At 41.3% G+C, this 20,543-nt stretch overlaps 1 protein-coding gene across 1 annotated transcript in view; it reads left to right on the top strand.

The window, feature by feature from the left end:
* The first annotated feature begins 994 nt into the window (after positions 1–994).
* LOC119503095 overlaps positions 995–20,543 on the top strand; it is a 34,032-nt gene continuing 14,483 nt past the window's right edge. The window contains exons 1-8 of the mRNA XM_037794652.1: positions 995–1,262; positions 8,497–8,558; positions 8,900–8,920; positions 9,023–9,295; positions 9,731–9,818; positions 10,131–10,354; positions 13,511–13,798; positions 14,095–14,273. Coding sequence (XP_037650580.1) covers positions 8,513–8,558; positions 8,900–8,920; positions 9,023–9,295; positions 9,731–9,818; positions 10,131–10,354; positions 13,511–13,798; positions 14,095–14,273 — 1,119 coding nt within the window. The 5' untranslated portion in view covers positions 995–1,262; positions 8,497–8,512. The remainder of the gene's footprint in view (positions 1,263–8,496; positions 8,559–8,899; positions 8,921–9,022; positions 9,296–9,730; positions 9,819–10,130; positions 10,355–13,510; positions 13,799–14,094; positions 14,274–20,543) is intronic.

Genomic DNA, 20,543 nt, shown 5'->3' with positions numbered 1-20,543 from the left:
TTACTACCTATAACAGACCATTGCTATTTATAACAGACCGTTGCTATGTATAACAGACTGTTGCTACGTATAACAGACCGTTGCTATGTATAACAGACCGTTGCTACGTATAACAGACCGTTGCTACGTATAACAGACCGTTGCTATGTGTAACAGACCGTTGCTACGTATAACAGACCGTTGCTATGTGTAACAGACCGTTGCTATGTATAACAGACCGTTACTATTTATAACAGACCACTGCTATGTGTAACAGACCTTTGCTACGTATAACAGACAGTTGCTACTTATAACAGACCATTGCTATGTATAACAGACCTAGCTATGTATAGAAGATCCGTTGCTATGTAAATAAATAAATAAATGAATAAATCAGGACCTTGGACAGCGGCCGCACAATAAACAGAGAAGTACATGTAAAATAAAAAAATAAAAAAATAAATGAATAAATAAAAAAATAAAAAAATAAATGAATAAATAAATGAATAAATAAATGAATAATTAAATAAATAAATCAGGACCTTTGACAGCGTCACAAACATAGAAGTACATGTAAAATAAATAAATAAATAAAATAATAATAAAATAAATAAATAAATCAGGACCTTGGACAGCGTCCGCACCACAAACAGAGAAGTACATGTAAAATAAATAAATGAATAAATGAATAAATAAATGAATAAATAAATAAATAAATAAATGAATGAATCAGGACCTTGGACAGCGTCCGCACCACAAACAGAGAAGTACATGTAAAATAAATAAATGAATAAATGAATAAATAAATGAATAAATAAATGAATAAATAAATGAATAAATGAATAAATAAATGAATAAATAAATGAATAAATAAATGAATAAATGAATAAATAAATGAATAAATAAATGAATAAATAAATAAATAAATAAATGAATGAATCAGGACCTTGGACAGAGAACCATTAGGTCATGCATGTTTAACTGGTCTCCTGATCTGCAGAGCTGCTGCTCGTGGCTCAGAGTCAGATCGACGATTCTTTCCGGAGATTCCCGAGCACCTCCGATCTCAAACGGTCCACAAAGCCGACACCAACCGAAACTCTCCAGTTCTACTCCCGATCCGGCCCTACTGAAGTGTGTTGCTGTCGGGTTTGAGAGCTGATGTGTGTGTGGTGGACGAGATTAATGAAATAATAATAACAATAAAAAAAGGAGATTTCCAGAAAGCATCCCTCCTGAGCCCCTCCCAGTCCACTGCTTTTCGGATCCGAAGCTTGACAAAGGTAATTACCATCATCCAATTATTGTATTACAGCAATAGATCTTTTTTTTCCCTCTCCAATATTTCCTTCAAACAGGGAGGTAATGGGTTAAATTCTGCAGTTTTTCCTTTTTGCTTGTTTGGACTATATTTGCTGGTGCTGATGGGAGGCTGATTCAGGGCGTGTAACCAACAGCAACGCGGTGAAGGCGTGCAGGATGGCAGCAATTACACCGCAATAAAACAATTAACGCTTTCCACGCATATAGAACAGGAGAAAGGGAACTTTTCTTAATTGCAAATTCACAGTACTCAGACATGCATTGCTCATTATACTGCATGAGGTGTTTGTGCACCCAGTGGCCTCCTTCCTTCTCTCTGTGTTAATTCTGTGAAATGATTCTGCAGCTGTCTATATAGGAGACTCTTCTATTAGCATGCGCACTGTGATGCTGATAATATATAATTGGGATCACCAATGTGTTGCCCATGGCAGGCTGTGCAGTGCATCAGCATGTCCTGCTGTGTGTGTGTCTGAATTGAGGGGTATTTTCTGGTCCATCCTGTTAGAAACGATTACGCAATGAGAGCTGTACAGCATCACATTAGAGCCGCTGACTAAGTGTGAGTGTTGATAGAGTGCATGGAGGACAGTTCCTGTGATATGACAAATCTTGGAGGGAAACATAGGTAAGATGTCCTTTTGTTTTGTATCAAATCCACCTGGATATCTGCTGCATCTTCATGCTAAAGCTGCATATGATGTCTGTGAAGGGATGATGCAGGATGCATGCTTTATTCCTACTGATATTATGCATCACAGTCTGGCATTAAGAGTGTCTGACTGTGCTGAGAAATCCAACCCCAACTTCTCTTTCATTCTCCATTCATTCATCCCCTCCTCCTTTTCCTCCACCATCTTCCATCCGGACATCCCCCATATAATGGGACAGCCCCCATTCACGCTGGTCGTGACACACCCTGGCTGCACCACCAGCTGCCTACACAGGGTGAGGAGGGGGGGAGGAGATGGAGGTGGAGGAAAAGGAAAGTGCAGGGGACAAGCACTCACTGTTAAGAATGTCCCAGTGAAATAACAGTAAAGAACTGGTCGCCTTTATGTTACTGTAAAATTAACATTATTATACTGTCGCTGAAATTTACAGCTTTGTACTGTTAATGAAAAATACAGTTTGAACTTTATTAATTTCACAGTATTTTACAGTTAATTTACTGTTTAAAGATACATTATATCACTGTTTTCACCTTTCTTTTATCTTACTGATTTGTTTTAATGCACTATTTAGGTTGTAGAGGTGTCTGTAGAGGTTCTACTGTTCTAATGGAGAACAAAGATGGTTCTGTAGAGGTTTAATGGTTTTAATGGAGAACCGTTAAAACCTGCACTGTTAAGAATTTCCCAGTAAAATAACAGTAAACTACTGGCAGCAGGGTTGCCAGTAGTTTACAGTTAATTTACAGTAGTCCTACAGTAATCAACTTTACAATATGCTACTGTAAAAATACTATGTGTATTACTGACAGTACTTCTGAGACCTTGAATAGCAATTTTAATGTGATATCCTAAACAACATATATGGATGATTTTGTTATCTAAAATGCAGCAATAAAACATTCTATGGAAAAGAAGAGTCTTAGCAAGTCTGAGATCACTTTTTAACCCAACATTTATTTAAAAAAAATTACTTTGTTGATATGAACAAATATAACAAACACACATTCATCAAATGTCACAACACTAATCAAGTTTTTAATAAACTTGAGGGAATGATAGAAGTAGAGATGGAACAAAAGTTCATCTGACTATTTTCAGGTTAAAAATGGAGACACATGAGGGATCCTCTGCATTAGGGTTTTGAACTTAAAGCTTCAGTAGGCAGAATATTTTCAACATCATTGGGCAAAAACCCCATAATAACCTTTCAGCATATTGTAATTCAAGTGTTCTGAGAGAAAACTAGACTTCTGCTCCTCGTCATGGCTCTGTTTTCAGGCTTTAGAACATCTAGCCCGTGACGGGAGACTTTGACCAATCACAGGTCATTTCAGAGAGAGAGAGAGCGTTCCTATTGGCTGTTCATTCAACGGAGGCAGCTGTCGATAGGCAGTGCTGATCAAATATTAATCCGTATTCTGTTACTGTGACTATTTCTGTCCTCAGATGTTTTCAGAAACATCTTGTAGTGCACTGTTTAGCTGTAAAATGACAAAGTTTGCTGCTGGCGGGCGGTGCTTGGTGTTTCCTCAAGTTTTCTCTACATGGTTGCCGGGCATAGGTGCAGTACAACTGTTTGTACAACGCAGAGAGGTCTAATGTATTGGGATGCTGTCTGTCGCCTACATATTACACCCTCCAAACAGAAAGCGAGCAAGCGTCAGTGACAAAATCAGTTTTTATTGCATTGTTTTCTATTGAAATCGTCTTAACTGTCCGCGAGCGACGAAACGCTGCGCCACAGCGTGCTGTTTTGAGTTGACGCTCGGTTTCTATTTTTTCCTGCCGCTCGCTTTGAAAGCTCCGCAATGGACGAAGAACGGCTGATTTGTGAAGCTGAAATGAGGAGTTATCTGATACGATATCTCCTCATTTAACTACAAACACCTAAGTAAGGAGGCAGCAGGCTGGAGGGAGATCGCCTGAGAGTTTACTGAGGCTATACTGTTGGCAGTATTGTCATTTTCAGTAAATATGAATTGATTGGTTGTTTTCCTCCGGTCTGTGAAATCTGTGTGATGCCATTGGGAGCACCGGAGGATACTGAGGAACACAATGTACTATCAGGATATAGTGACCGTTTTATAAAATTAACTTTTTTTAATCATATTTGCTCTAATCTTGTCTACTGGCGCTTTAAGGAGACTAAGGCTTTGACACTCTAATGAAAAAAAGGCTGATGAAATTATCAGTCAGCAGCAGTGGTAGAGAGAGCACAAGAAAAAAAATCATCATATCAGCTGGGTGACATTTACAGTATTAGCTAGGTATATCAGCATACCAGTGTATCAGCCTGACTGACTCTAAAAGGAATCAGTTTGAAGGATAATTAAGGAGAGAAAAAGACAAAAGGCAGCACAAGACAGAAGTGTTTCAGAGGAAGATGAGAAAAAAAAGAGACAGGAGAGATGAGAGAGACAACGCTGTAACAAGAGGAGGATGGAGGCATGATGCTATACTGCCTTCCTGGCTTGATGAGGGGGGGAAAAGGGCTCTTATGTCCATCAGTCAGGATGGATGGATGTAACCTCCACACCTCTCACCACAGTAAACGTCGTGCCTCCTACACAGTTCCATTGATCTAACTGGTTATTACAGGAGACAGGAGAGTCAGTGACCCTGTTTACAGTCATGACTTTTAAAGGTCACATCCTCATCTCAGGCTTCTTAGCTGATGCTTTTATCCAGGACACCCGGTGGTGAAGCAGTATAGTGTTTCAGGAATGGTCACCTTTAATTACAGCACACACCCCCCTCCTCAGAGGCAGACTGTGTAATAAATGTAAAAAACCTGGCAAATGCCTCTTCAGTTTTGATGAAATTCAAACTAGTGGGGTCCTGTCTTAATCTGTGTTGTGTTCTGCTGTCCCCTCATTACGCCTCATCCACACTGGGAACATCAGTAGCGCGTTGCGTGGAGGCCACATTGTCGCGTGGAGGCCGCGTTGCCGCGTGGAGGCCGCCTCGTCGCATGGCGGCTGCGTTTCTGCTGCTGCAGCTGCTGCTGTCAGCGCTTTCTTTCTACATAGAGTTTGCCTTCATAATGGCCATTTAATTTCATTGTATATCATTTATATTTATTTTAGACAGAGTAAGGTTAAGAAACGTGTCGTAATTTGTAAATAATATTAATAATCCAGAATCAAAATCTGGTACTATATTCATTCATGGAGCTCTCCAAGTCACTGCATGTTCTACAACACTGTCCGGCACATATTTCAGAATAAAAGCCTTGTGTTAACAAATGAAGGAATTCTGTCTATAAAAAAAAAAATGCTTGAGGGCTTTTTAAAAAAAAAAATTAAAGCAGGAAGTGTTGATTTAAAAATAAGTTTTTACTTTTTTTTCATGTCTGTGACATATTCTACAGATAGAGTCATCGAAACAAATGTCGCCTACTGAAGCTTTAAATGCATAACCACTACTCTGACTGCACTTCACTGAATGCAGCGTTCACGTGTCAGTTTTTGAATTCATGTTCGATGACATGAACTTTATATAACCAGCAGCAACCTCTAATTTTCTCATCAGACGTATACAGTTCTCTCCATCGATGAATCAATCCTGTCATTTATGTCTTTGTAGCAATAAGCTAATGGCTCTGTAGAGGATGATTCAAACCGGCTTCACAGGGCACCGATTAGAAAATATACTGTGATTATGGTGTTGTGCTGAGGGACTGGAGGCCTCTCGAGCAGTTCTTTCCTGCCCACTTTAACGCTATAGGGCGTCATTTAGAAGTGACTTCTGTTGATGTGCACAGTGAGAGTGGATGGGTTTTCTTCCCCCTCTTTTTTTTTTCTTTTTCTTTAAATAGCACTCTAATCCCTCATCTGAGGAAACTGGCAGCAATTCAATGGCTTTTTATTGTTCTCTCTTTCAGAGTCTAAAGATGCAGTCTGTTCCATAATGCTGCAGTGGATACAAACAGGAACATAACTTCCCTATTTGCTGCAAAAGTCTGAAACCTGCTTTACATTTCATAACTTTTTGCAGGATGAATCTGTAATACAGCACATATCAGAGCCGGAGTCCTCACATTTTAGTGAAAACATATAATCAACATGCCTCCATGGTGAATAGAAGTAAATGGGGGCTGCGTTTAACAACAGCAAAACTGTTTTAAATAGGTTTTAGTGAAGATGCATGTGTTTGGGAATTAGTGAGCACACGACTGGATAAATGAGACTTGAATTATACTGCACCAGTTGTATGAGAGTTTGTAAACGGATGTTTCGATATAGTTTAGCTGTAAAACTCGGCTCCCTTTTACTTCAATTCACCAAGACTGAATTCAAGGTAACATGGGGTGACATTGGCTCTGGTGCCACTTCATGTGGATGTGGAGGCCGATGCGTGAGCCACACACTCGCCCGCAGATGGGGCAAGGGAGCCCAGATGTTGGGGTAATGCCGGCTGCACGCTGGTGTTGTTGGGCACGCCTTTCGGTCCTCCTCTGTTGGGTGATGTGATGTATTTGTTCGGCCGCTCTGGCACAGTTGACCTGCCAGTCTGACCTATCGAGTGCCAGATGTTCTAGATGGGTGGGGTTTATGTTGCAGCGCTTGAGGAGGTCTTTGGTATAGTCCTTATAGCGCCTTTTTTGTCCGCCAGCAGCCCGTTTTGCATCGCTGAGTTGCCCATAGAGGGCTTGGCGGGGCAGGCGGTGGTCGGGCATGCAGATAGTATGCCCTATCCTGCGGAGATGTTTTTTAGCCACTGATGCTTCCATGCAGATGGAGTTGGTCACGGAAAGGATCTCTGTGTGAGGCATCTGATCTTCCCAAGAGATTTTTTGGAGGCATCGAATGTGGAAGGCCTCCAAGCTCGTCTGTCTTCTTATTGGAAATCAATTAACTGTGAGGGCTGTTGTTTCAGGACCCAGAAGCAGACACAGACACAGCTGGATGGTGGTGGAAAGTCAGGTGGATTTATTATAATAAAGGTGGTGAGGGCGCTGGAGAAGGCAGGGGACAGGCAGGCTGCTGAGCAGGGTGGAGTGGCTGGAGGAATGAGCTGAGGCAGCGTGAGGATGGCTCGATGGGAGGCTGGCACTAGAATCCAAGAGCACAGGAGAACACAACGTTAACGCAGGAAGCACGAGGCAAAAGCACAATAATTACTCTGGTATCAAATGCTACAGAGCGGCCGAGAATATACCACATGGTAGGTAAAACAATCTGGCAAGGACTGGCAGGAAAACTAGTGTTCTTGTACTGTGGGTTGATTAGGTTGATTGTTGACAGGTGGAGAGTGCAGAGTGGAGAGTGAGACCAGGTGCCTGATGATGAAGCCGCGCCCCTGCCACACCCACACACACAGACAGACAGGGGAGGGGGAGACACAGGGGAAACAGAACCGTGACATTAACAACACAAAACAATGACAGATATTGTCCAGAAACCCTCACAGGTACTGCATTTAGCATAAATGATATACTCAAATCATAACATGGCAAACTGCAGCCCAACAGGCAACAACAGCTGTCAGAGTGATGACTTGACCTTTTCATTCACATATCTGGAGGTCAGAGGTCAAGAGACCCCTTTGAAAATGGCCATGCCAGTTTTTCCTTGCCAGAATTTAGCGTAAGTTTGATTAAAAATTGCAAGTTGCGTTAATGCGTTAAAGAAATTAGTGGCGTCAAAATGAATTTGCCTTAACGCATTAATACCGCGTTAACTTTGACAGCCCTAGTTGTTTTTAATGCTGTTTTCCTTTAAAGTCTTTCTTTCTGTCTCTCCCACTATCTATCCATCTAATTATCCCAGTGCCTTACTAACCCTGTGCTGCTACTGCTTAGTCTGATCTAGAGTGATCTAGTCGTGAAAGGTCAGAGTCACCTCCTGCCAGCTGGCTGCTGTCCATCTCATCGTGCCAGTGGGATGACCACGAACTCGTGCACATCTCTCCTACTCTCCTGCTCTCTGGTAAACCCTCTCTTCCTTCACTGTTTCTCTTTTCTTCCTTCCTCTCTTTATCGCTCTCCTTCCTGCTTTATGTGTGTCTCTCTCTCTGGTTTGTGGTCATGCGTCGTGAGTGGAGAGCTGATTGACTAGTCGTCGTCACACCGCAGGAGACGTGAAGAACTCCTCTTCGTCTCACCGCACAGCGCCACGTCTGTCACGGCTCACACACGACTCTATCTGCTTTGAAGACGTGTTATCTATAAAACTTGGCTGAATAGTATATTTTACTTTACAGCAGCACTATAGATTTTCTTGTCAAGGAGTGTTGGCAGTGCTCCCCCTTCCCTTCAGCATTTGAAGAGCTAATTTGTGAAAAGCTGTTTACTGTAGCAGGGAGGTGCGGCGCCGGAGGGGGGGAGGGAACATCTCTAACTTGAAGACACAGATTGATATTGGCATGCTTGTTTCTTTTCATATGTCAAATTAAAAATGATGATGGCAGATATCTCCTTTTAGAAAGTGGTGATTTGATGCTTTGGAGCCGTAATCATGCTATAAAAAGCTTCTTTTTTTAATTCATTGTGTATTGTGTGTGGGTTTCTTTTTTCCAGAGACCGAGTATTCAAGATGAAAGTAATCAGCGCTGCAGCGCTTAGCGCCCTGTTCTGCACCGGTAAGCACAAACATAATCAGTCACTTGGGAGCGGGTTTGGATAAAGAAATGGCTGAAATAGACTTCCTGCAAAGCTGAATCTGTTTCAACTGAATGAGTAGCGTAGATTCTGTGAAAACCACACCAAAGGAAGCTGTTTAAGTTATTTTGTGATCTGTTTAATTTCCACTTATTTGCTTTCTTTCTTCTTCTATATTTGGATGTCATTAAGTGAGGCATTTACATTTCAAACACTTTCATACTGTTTGTGGAAGTGTTGTTTTCAGTGAGAACAAAGGAACTCTTTGTACAAAGCAGCAGACTTACAGTATTTTAACTCCTCTCTTTCTTTTCTTTCACAGTTGTGTCAGCATCTTTGAAAGGTAAAATTAGTTTGGATTGCAATGCATAACTAGGAATGCATGAGGAAAGATACAGCTGTCTGTCTGTCATATCTAATAAAACATCTTGATTGTTTCTACCAGTCAAAGAGGAACACAGGACAGCCTTCTTTGGGGAGATCATTCACATCGATGTCCCGCCCGGGAACCTCGGTGAGGTTGTGTTCAAACCTAGGACCAACCGCAGCTCTGAGGTGGTTCTGCTGCGAGCGGGCCTGGTGGTGAATCCACGGGGCCGTCTCAACTCCCTGGGCCACCTGGTGCTGGAGAACGTGCAGGAGGAGGACGAGGGGTTGTACGTCATCAAGAACGCCAACCACCCCAACCCGGCCAAGCACCTCATCCTCATTGTCAGGGGTAAGCTAAGCTGTACCTGCTGAGCTTTCATCCAGAGGTGGGGAGAGGGTTAGACTGTGTGTCCCAGCTTGAGGGTTGTCTTTCTAAAACTTAGACTGTAAAAGAAGAAGTGGACGTAGCCAGATCAGGGGTTAGCTGTTTGAGATTGTTGTTCACAGCGACCACGGCGTGGGTCGGTACGGCTTTATCAGCTGTAACCGCCATTTGAACGCAATGTAGAGCGGCGGCCATGAGCTAGCCAGTGGGACACAACAGCGACTCACATACACTAACATGCATGCAACATAGCAGATAGTTGTTTGCTGCTATATTAATGCTCTGAATCCCGTATATAACCTTTAAATAATCAACCAATCAACCATAAAAAACAATATTTCACCATGATACAAATATCCTGCATTGACCTTTTTTCTTTCATCTGGTCTTGTCGATCAGACTGCGCTTTGGAGGAACGGGTGAAGTACGGAGAAACTTACTTAATCTATCTCAACCACGTGGAAGGCCCCATCACCCTGGAGTTCAGGTACGGTCGGTGAAAACAAGATTCAGTCATCTGTATTCAACATGGAGTCGTGTTTATTGCAGATTGTTTAACTGTTTTGATCCAAATTTAACAGCCAAGCTGGCCCTATATACGTTACATCTGTTGCATTGTAATGTAACGATGTTTATCTGTATGTTCCTGGTGACCACATCCCAATCAGTGATGTCACAACAGGTGTGTTCAATCAGCAGTTAGAGGGAAAACACCTGCTGCAATGTCACTGATTGGGTTGAACAGGATTGCTCATGTGTTAGTGGAGGTCACATTTATTCTCCTCTCTTCTATTGCAAGGTCCAGTCTGGTTCAGGCCAATCACACCGAGATGCACCACGCAACAGAGGCTCCACCCGTGGTGCTGTACAACCAGACGGCGGTGCTGGCAGAATATGTGGGGCGTCTCAGCGTGTCGGAGAAACGGGTGACGCTGCACTCGGTCCGGATGACGGACGAGGGGAGCTTTACGGTGCTGGACCGTGAGGGCAAAATCCGGAGGAGGAACTGTCTGAACGTCAGAGGTGAGGAGAGATTTGTGCTTCGCTGCATCCTCTCAGCTTTAATTGATTGGTCTATCAATCTCATGTGCATTTGTGTGGTTCTTCTGTTCATGCTGGGGTTATGTGCATCTGAGTGTGACTGATTTAAGTGCGGTGTCGATGTCCCGGCAGTACTTAAATAGCTGAGAAATGTGACGAGCCAGGTCTTCGATATAAGCCTTTATAGGCCTTTTGTGTTTTGCACATTTTCATCTTGACAGACAGTGTGTTCCAATCCACGTGCTTCCAGAAGTACACTTGAGTGTAGTGCACTTTGTGCACTCTGTACTCACTTGAGTAGTGCATAAATTTCAGCGGGGTAGGGTCGTCTCAAATCGAATACTCTGCGGCGCACTGACCGAAAATGACGATCGCAACATTTGACCGCGGCTCGCTACCCGCCAAAATATCTTCTGAAAAAAATGAAAGCAGAGTGGAAATTACGTTTCCAACGTCATCGCCTACGCCTACGATGTGTCCTCCTGTTGGCTGAAAATGCACCGGTATGTTTACGTATTGTTTTATTCTGTTATCTACGTATGTTTGAATAGTGGTCGTGGCTCCGCCCCTTCCGCTACGTAGCCATGATGGCGACAGTTGAGTGTGGAAAGTGTCCAGCGTTCCACACTCAACGATCTGACCGTTTTGAGTACAACATCCGGGTACTTTGAGTGCACTGCATTTTGCCGTACTTCCCAGTGTGAATGCACTTATGCACTCAAAGTAGTAAGTGTAAGTACAGAAGTACGCGGATTGGAACACACTGCTAGACTAGAGTCACTATCTGCATTGTCTAATTCTTACCTTTGACAAATCCTAATGCCTTAATCTCAGAGAAGGTCATAGCCTATGTCTTTATTTAATGTATTTAAAATGAGGTTAAACCTGCCTGCAGGGACACTGGGCTGCTGCTGCTGCAGTAACGAATGGGATGTAGATTAAAAATATATCAAGACCATATTTCCTTTAATGAAAGTTAGGAAACTAAATATTATAACTGACAACTGAGATACAATGGCCTCTGTACAGGGGCAGAGTCACCCCAAGCCATGTGGAGTACCAGGGGCGACTCCAGGTCTTGATCAGTGCCACACAAGTGAGAACGAAGGCCCTGTAATGCATCGATACAGTTTCACGTCCTGCAAAATCTGTGAGCGAATCATCTACCGGTCGTTGTGTTAGAATGTCGGGACGGAATTCTGTTTAATAATGCACGATGATGAGCACCAATAAAACCATGGCCATCACACTAATTGAGTGCCAAATAAACTTTAGGTAGTCAGTAAATAAGTACAAGAAGACTGTCGCTGCCTGTGTAATAAATGTTAATTTTCTTTACACTGTGAATCCATAACATGCAAGTGGTTTCCAGGTAGCCCCTCCGAGCAGTGGGTAAAAAATCAATAACACAACAGGAATAGCTAATCACATACTCATCACGTTATGTTTTGAGCACACCTGATGCAACTCAGCAGCCCTCACTGTCGGATCAGGGCTGATTCAGGTGTGCAGGTAGAGGATGTGGAGGTCTGGAGCTGGGAAGCCAGGCTCTCTGGCTGTAGGCTAGAATAAATATCATTAAACCTGCAGTAGGCAGAATGTTTTTGGCATCAGTGGGCACCATAATAACCTTTCAGCATATTGTAATTCAAGTGTTCTGAGAGTAAACTAGACTTCTGCTCCTCCTCATGGCTCTGTTTTCAGGCTTTAGAACATCTAGCCCGTGACGGGAGACTTTGACCAATCACAGGTCATTTCATTGAGAGAGCGTTCCTATTGGCTGTGCTCCGGTCATGTGACCGGAACTTGGCGTTCCTTCACCAGATTTCAATATGGCGGCGGCGTCACAAACTTTCTCATTTTACAGCTAAACAGTACACTACAAGATGATTCTGAAAACATTTGAGGAGAGAAATAGACATTAACGTAACAGAATATTGATTCATATTTGATCAGCGCTGCCTAGTTTCACCGTTTGGTTGGAGTTCAGAGTGATTGACAGCCGGCTCTCATAGACGGCAGCTGGACAGCAGACCTCAGATCAGCTCTGACTGCTTGTTTTCCTCCGGTCCTAACAATCTTGCAGATGCCGTTAGGAGCACCGGAGGACACAGAGGAACATAATTTTTTTCAGGTTACCTGTTATATGTACTACTGTCACCATATAGCGACCGTTTTATAAAAATACATTTTTTAAATCATATTTGCTCCAGTCTTGCCTACTTCAGCTTTAATGAAAGTTTTATTGAATCGGCTCTATTGATTTACAGAATATGATTTTACAGGGCAAAAAGTTGTCAGAAGAATTAAATGTTCAGACGAAGGCTGAAAATAATAAAATAATTATTATAGCAAGTTTTGTTTTTACGTTTTTTGGGCCATTATCTATAGTAATGATAATGGGCCAAAATGATGTCAAATTGTTTAGTTTTAGGTAAAAAAAACTTCTAATTTTCTTGGGGGAGGACGCCCAAACCTCCACCCTGAATTTATACCGGTTCTTTGCCTGTGATGTTTGCGGGTTTTTAATTGAAAAGACTGATCATCTTGTCTCGCCTCTCAGGAGGGCACTCCATTTAATACTTGTCGCTGTCCATTGACGAGGAGTTCTGAATTAAAGCTGCCGTGGCATATTGTGAAGGGAGGGGAGAGCCTCCCAAAACGTCCCCGTGGGCCCCGGGGCCTCAAGTCCAATTAAGGCGTCCCTGGTCCGTCCTGTGCCACCTCATTTATCCTGGAATCACTTCTGCTTCTGTAAGCTAAAGACGAACACTTGGCTTTAAACAAGACTGCCATGCTAATGGCTCTTTGAGGCTAGTCTGTGGCACGGTGGTGGTTTGAGCTAAAAGCTCTAGGTTCAGTAAAACCAAAATAGCTAAAAACGATCCATTAAAGACATAACTAATAATGCGTCTGCAAGGTGTGAAAGTGTGCATCATGGCCTGTCTATTAGATGCAGCGTGGTTATGCTTTTACCGCTATCTAGCATCATTAGCTATTAGCTGTCCACTGTAACAGTTACAGATAAAAGGCTTCAATCAAAGGAAACCCTAGAAAGGTGTCTACATTAACAAACACGTTGTTAGAATAGCCGTTAGCCTATATACTGTGTACATCTGTTCATGTTTCTCTCCGCAGAGCACCAGAACTTCATCCACCAGTCCCATGGAGAGAACCTGAAGATGAAACTCTACCTGCACCACTCCAATGTTAACGTTGTCTTCAGGCCCAAATCAGACAATCAGGACCGGGTCATCCTGGACCAGGGGGTTCTGGTGACGCCGATGGACCCTCTGCTGGAGGGCAGGCTGACCGTGGAGGGATCCGAGCTCATCATGAAGAAGGTCCGCGTGACCGACACGGGGGTCTTCAAAGTGACGGACCTGGCTGGGTTTCCTGTGGCTAACTTTTACCTAGAGGTCGACGGTAAGAGAACAAGACTCATTTAAACGATCAACATACCGTGTTTAGTTCTGATCTTGCTTTGCTATGAACTAGGCTACTGAACACAAATAAATAGAGATTTCTTATGTAGAGTCATGCCGTGCTTTAGATATCCTAAACTGTACACATAATGAGCAACATTATAGTGCAAGTTATCGTGCTAATTAAAACCTGATAGTCTTAAGAAGAACCAGAGATGAATGATGAGTCGCTGCACAGCAAAGCAACATTTCTGCAGTCTTCTAATTATTTTTCTTTGTTCTTTGTCTCCCTCCCAGCCTATAAGCTGCCTCCGCTGACCGTCGCCATCCTCTCCCTGCTGAGCGTGATCGCCTTCATGCTGCTGCTGTGCCTGCTCTCATGTGTCTACAGAGTGCACAAGAGGAACGAGAAGAACAAGAAGCTGATGCTCCTCGCTCAGCAGGCCGGCAAGGGAGACGGAGAGGCTTTCAGACAGGTAACATCCACCTAGAGTGCATTACCACCATTCTTCATTTCTCTGTGACGGAGGAGTATTGTAGGGTCGCTGCGTTAGGAATAAAAGGCTAAGGCTCTGGTGGAACAGGCAAAATGAGTAGTTGTCATGTGGTAAGAGTGACGAGTGTGTTTGTGTGTGTGTTGGCTGGGAAAGGATTAAAATGTAGAGGAGGGTTGTGTTCCTGCTGTGGGAGTCAGGATGGTCAGCTGGTCCACTTCCTCCCCTACAGTGCTGGACCCGACACACACGGTTACAGCCAAATGAAAGACGTCAACGTGGCGGAGGACAACTCATGGAAACATAGCATTTCTAGTTTTCTCTTCTCTCACACTTTCTGTATGTGATGTACAGAACATGAACCCTCCAGAGGCAGCATGCCTGGCATTATTAGGTGCTATTGTCAGTGATCACATTTATTGGATAATGTATGTGATATTAGAGCCCAGTCTCACAGCAGTTCGTTAAACAGTCACAAAATTTACGGCGTACATAGGACTTTCACCCCCAGGAAGAGCACCGGTTGTTGATGCCAATTTTCATAGTGGCCAAACGGCGGTACTACAACTTCTGTGTCCGTCACGTGATGCAATTGGGCCCAAAAGGACTTTTCCCGTTGACTTACATTGGGAAAGAGACATCTGTAACTCAGCGGATGAAATACGAATCAATCGTACCTAATATGAAAACGCCCTTAATCCCAAACCGCAATCTTTTCCCAAAGCTAACTAAGTATTGAACCATTCCTAAACCTAACTAACTAAGTCGTTTTATTTTGAAAATACTGGGGCGGAAATTGACACGTGGGTCATGTGTTGCAGGACATTCGTAGGAAAACACACAAAAAATACGTCGTCGAAAGTCGTGTTGATGTCACGAAGAAAAAAAAAAAGGGAAATTCGTGTCCATGTAATCAAATACATTAAATTTCATGACTATTTCACGAGCTGCCGTGAGACTGTGTTGGATATTAAAATAAATCATTACAACTCTGGCACTCAATGCTTAGTAATTAGCTATAAGTTGGAGACTTAAGCCTGACATATACTCAGTAGGAGGCTGCAGGTGTGGGAGCTTTGAGCTACAGGAAGCCAGCACACATTTCGACATTCTAACGTGTCACATTTTTCATTATAAATGAAGTAGAGCAGGAGTTACAGACTGTAGCCTGGCAGCGAGGGGTGCCATCGCAGACAATAACAAGATTTTGGCACCAGATATTTTTGTTCCTGAAATTGCAGCGTGTCTTTACAGGGAACTCATGAGTAGTTGACAAATGAAAATGCTTCTTATTACAGTCATTTTTTTGTACAAATCACTGAATGTTTCTGGAATATAGAGCACCCTGTGTTGTCACACAAAAACTCAGTTTATAGCATTGTTCAGGATTTATAATGTTGAGCCATCAATCAGTTTTTAGAGTGGGTGTCTTTTTAAATGGTTGATTTACTTCAAAAAGTCTTTGAGGTGCCGTCGGTACCATTGGTCTCCTTCTTAAAATGTTGATTTTTAATAAAACTCTTCAATTAAGAATTAATTACGAGAGCCCTCAAAGGGTCTGAGGGAAAAAAGAACAAAATAAAACGAAATAAAACCACTGATTGTTTTCCAATTTGCAATTCAAAATCTTGCTCTCTTCTATTCACCTGCTCAATACCGGCTGATTAACTGACCAATTGGATGATTTAGAGGAGCTGACAGTTAACCCTCCGCTCAGCATCCCCAGATGGGGATTCGTTAACAAAATGAATTTATGGACCCATTAAAAACCCATCACAAACACATGACTCAGCGATAGAAATCACCTAAACGTCAGGCTCGGACATCGATTTCTCCACCGAGGTATAATAGTTCAACACTAGCACCAAATGGTAAGAAATATGTCCAGATCAGTTGCATGAGGGTTTAATAAACGTGTTGGACTAAAAACATAAATCTGTCTCTCTTATCACCAGAGATCATTTCGATGTAATTAAAAATAGACGGGACTTATTTATTTTCTTTTAATTTGAAATAAATTTAGACAAAGCACATTATCGTCATATTGTTTTTGCGAACACATAATCAGACCGTTGTTTTTCTCAAATGAAGGATTGACTAAATTATTGAATCCTTTGAAATAGCCGACAGATGAGCCCCCTCTCTCTCTCGCCAGCATCCTCAGTGAATTATCTCTAAAACAGATTTAATCTATGGTTCGCTGCAGACAGATGACTCTCATCGTAAACAACCCAGAGACTGATTGCATTACAGAGACTACGAGATGATACGAAGTGCTTTTAGACCATATGTCTAACTTGGGATTGTGAAGCTCCATTTGAGATAGAAAATTATAAATGTTTTTACAATTTTTATATATATATATATATATATATATATATAGCAAATATAAAAAAACAAATGCAGTAAGAAAGAAGAGCTCAGAGTCCGTCATTTTGTCTTTTAACTTAGTGTCTACACTGGAAGTGCGAATTCAGTTCTCCCACACGGCATCGGGACGCGCTACTCATGTTTCTGTTATAATAATCATCAAAAGGTGACTGGTCAGAATCATGGATGTATTAAAAATCATGCATAACAAAGGTTAGTAAAGTCCTGAACGGACTCTCACTCAAGTCGGCTGTTTGAACCGATCAGGGCCGGGACATTTGACTTGAGTTTAGCAATAGCGTCCAGAAGTTGAGACAAAATGTGAAATTGAACAAAGGTGCATCAAGTCATTACTGATCAGTTCTTTTAAGGTTTTGAACTGCTGAATATTTGTGTGTGATGTCACATTAATGTTTGTCTCTGCTCTCTCTCTCTTCCCATGTCACTATTATCGTGTGTTGAAGTGTATTTGTAATGTCATCCTACATTCGGACTTATATCCTGTTACGTTATAGACAAACATTCAGCCGACACCCTGCTGTTAGACACAATGAGCCTCATTCACCAACCGCTCTCAAGAAGAACTTTCTTCTTCACAAGATTCTGACATTCACCAGATGTTTTCTTATTCGGGATTTGTTCTTAGGTAAGAACAGAATCTATGCAACACTCAACATATTTAATTTGACTGCTGACTTCTTAATAATTGTTAATATTTTAGGATTTAATGGTCAAACACTTCAATTTAATTCACATCAATTGTGTTAAAGTGTCAGTAGGCAGTATATTTTTGGCATCATTGGGCAAAAATCCCATAATAACCTTTCAGCATATTGTAATTCAAGTGTTCTGTTTTCAGGCTTTAGAACATCTAGTCCGTGACGGGAGACTTTGACCAATCACAGGTCATTTCATTGAGAGAGCGTTCCTATTTGCTGTGCTCCGGTCATGTGACCAGAACTTGGCATTCATTCACCAGATTTCACAATGGCGGCGGTGTCACAAACTTTCTAATTTTCCAGCTAAACCGTGCACTACAAGATGATTCTGAGAACATCTGAGGAGAGAAATAGGCATTAACGTAACAGAATATTGATTCATATTTGATCAGCGGTATCTAGTTTGACCGTTTGGTTGGAGTTCAGAGTGATTGACAGCCGGCTCTCAGAGACGGCAGCTGGACAGCAGACCTCAGATCAGCTCTGACTGCTTGTTTTCATCCGGTCTGTGAAATCTTGCAGATGCCGTTAGGAGCACCGGAGGACACAGAGGCACATGATTTAAATAATTAAATTTTTTCCAGATTACCTGTTTCATGTACTACTGTCACCATATAGCAACCGTTTTATAAAAATTAACTTTTTTAAATCATATTTGCTCCAATCTCGCCTACTGATGCTTTAATTGGAAACCATGCCATCCAATAATGCTGCGAACAATTCTGCGATTTAAGAGCATGTCGTGAATCCGGCCTTTTCTTCGGATCTTTCTCAAGAACAAATTGAAGAACAAACCTCTAAGATATTGGTGAATGAGGCCCATTATTCCTTATTCTCCATTTTGAGTTTGCTTCACATTTTAGGTGGGTAACTAATTTGCAACACAAAGACAACAACTAGCTGGATTTGTAGAATAAATGTTGGTAGATAGATTTAAGCCTCCATCCAACGACATACCTCATCTAGGGTTGTGTGTTAATGTATGTTTGTATTTGTTTTTTAGTATTATATTTGATACGTTTCTGGTGTTTTTTCATGATGTGCACTTTGGTTCAGTTTGAGTGAATTGAAAATACAGCTGTGGAAATGAGGTGTTCATGCTCACAGCTGGATGTGTCTGATTGGTGGCCCAGCTAACGCTGTTGCCTGTGCGTTGCGTTTCTCCCTCTTGCTTTAAGGAGCCTCAAACGGAGCCTCTTCTTGGTGAGAGAATTGTGTTATGGCCTCTTTTTTTTTGCTCTTCCTTTGGTGTTTAGAGAAATGTACTCTCCTTTTTTTTCTGGCAAACCAGTTCCTTGATCAACTTGCTGTTGTGTGACGGGATTATTGGTGACAGTTTCAGAAATGTGTGTTCAGTATTTCGTAAATCGTAGTGCTTTTGAGACGACACAAATCCATTAAAGAAATTGAGCATCAGCACACTAAATAAATCCTGAACACTGAGGAGAAACTGCTATCAATCCTCATGAACGGGCAGGAGTTGATCGAAGACCTAATTTGACGAAAAAGTCAATGAATTACCTTAAGTGGATCCGGCACCACGACTTGGGACAAGCTGTCTCTGTGATCCTTACAGACTTCCATATTCAAATGACTGAGCTGTGCGCGAGTATCTCTTTTAGTAGACTACAATAGTCATAGTAGTAGCAGACTATAAGTATGTATTAGTATGCTTTTGTGCATATGGCAGAGGGTCAGATGGCTACAAATTCTTTCATGGAGTAGATACCATGTTAAATATGGAGGATGGAAGCTGCCAAAATAAAAATAAATGACTCAATAAATAAATTAATATGCCATTAAATGTACCAAAAATGTTATTAAATATATATGTATTTATTTAAAAATTATTTTATTTTTTATGATTTATTTAAGAATTTCTATTTATTTCTGTATTCATGCATTTATTTATTTCTGCATGATTTTCCCTTTGCATTTCACCCCTATTTATTTCCCCCCAATTATTTATTTCTGTATTCTTTTCTTTATGAAATGAGGGGGCTATCATTCTTAAATAAATAAATAAATAAATAAATAGATAAAAGGGAAGATTAATGCCAACATTAATTTTTAATATTACTTGTGATACATACAGTATAATGGCATATTCATTTATTTATTTATCTTTGGATTCATTTTTTTAATTTATTTTTAATTTATTTTATATTTATTTTTAGATGTATGTATTTATTTGTGTATTTATGCATTTATTTATTTCTGCATGATTTTCCCTTTTTTTCCCATTCATCCTCCCCCCTTCCCCCCATTTTTTTCTGTATTTATTTCTTTTCTTTGTGAAATAAGGGGGCTGTCATTCTTAATACAAATAAATAAATAAATAAATAATCACATAAAAGGGCAGATTAATGCCTACATTTATTTTTTAATTATTATTGGTACATTTAATGGCATATTAGATTATTTCTTGGGTCATTTATTTTTATATTTTTGATTTTGGCAGCTTCCGTCCTCCATAGTTGTGTACGACTAAAAAACAATAGCAGCCAGGAACTTATGAAATCAATCTAAACATATATACTTTAAAAATGATTGGCAGTAGTGTATGTGTTTTGCAGTTAATGCAAAAACACCAGGAGGCCAGGTATACAGTATATGTCAATGCCTGTATCTACAAACTGTACTGATTTGACAAGCTCGGTCTGCCAGGATTTTAGATACGGTTTTGAACCAGGTCGGGGTGCACACTGCAAATATGTCCATTTTAACAAGTAATTCAATCCAATATTTACTCTTCAAATCTTATGTTTCTTAAAATAAGTTGGAGAGCTGAATTGTGCTTAGCTCCATGTCACTTTGTGAAACAAGAGACATGAAACCAGAGGTTTTCACTTGCTTTAAGAAAATAAGATTTTCAACTTAAGCATAGAGACTATAATGAGCTGTTGGGATGGTTTAGATCTCCTCTACAGTGTGTTGGTGTGTGTGACTGCAGCTGAGCGGTGATATTAGAGGATGTCACACTTCTGTCATGTGTGCCACACATGCCTCTGCTTTGCCTTTCTCGCTTTCCTTTCCTTCTTTCCGTCTTCCTTTTTCTCTCCGCTGGCTCAGACGCAGACCTGCATTTACTCGTAGACAACCTGACATGTAGCTTCACAGCTGTATTTAACATACAGTATGTGGTGATTCAGCTATAGCTACG

Source organism: Sebastes umbrosus, chromosome 15 (assembly GCF_015220745.1).
Source record: "Sebastes umbrosus isolate fSebUmb1 chromosome 15, fSebUmb1.pri, whole genome shotgun sequence".
In the NCBI taxonomy this organism is placed as follows: domain Eukaryota; kingdom Metazoa; phylum Chordata; class Actinopteri; order Perciformes; family Sebastidae; genus Sebastes; species Sebastes umbrosus.
Note: the sequence above shows the minus strand (reverse complement) of the source record. Positions and strands in the feature narration are given on the sequence as shown.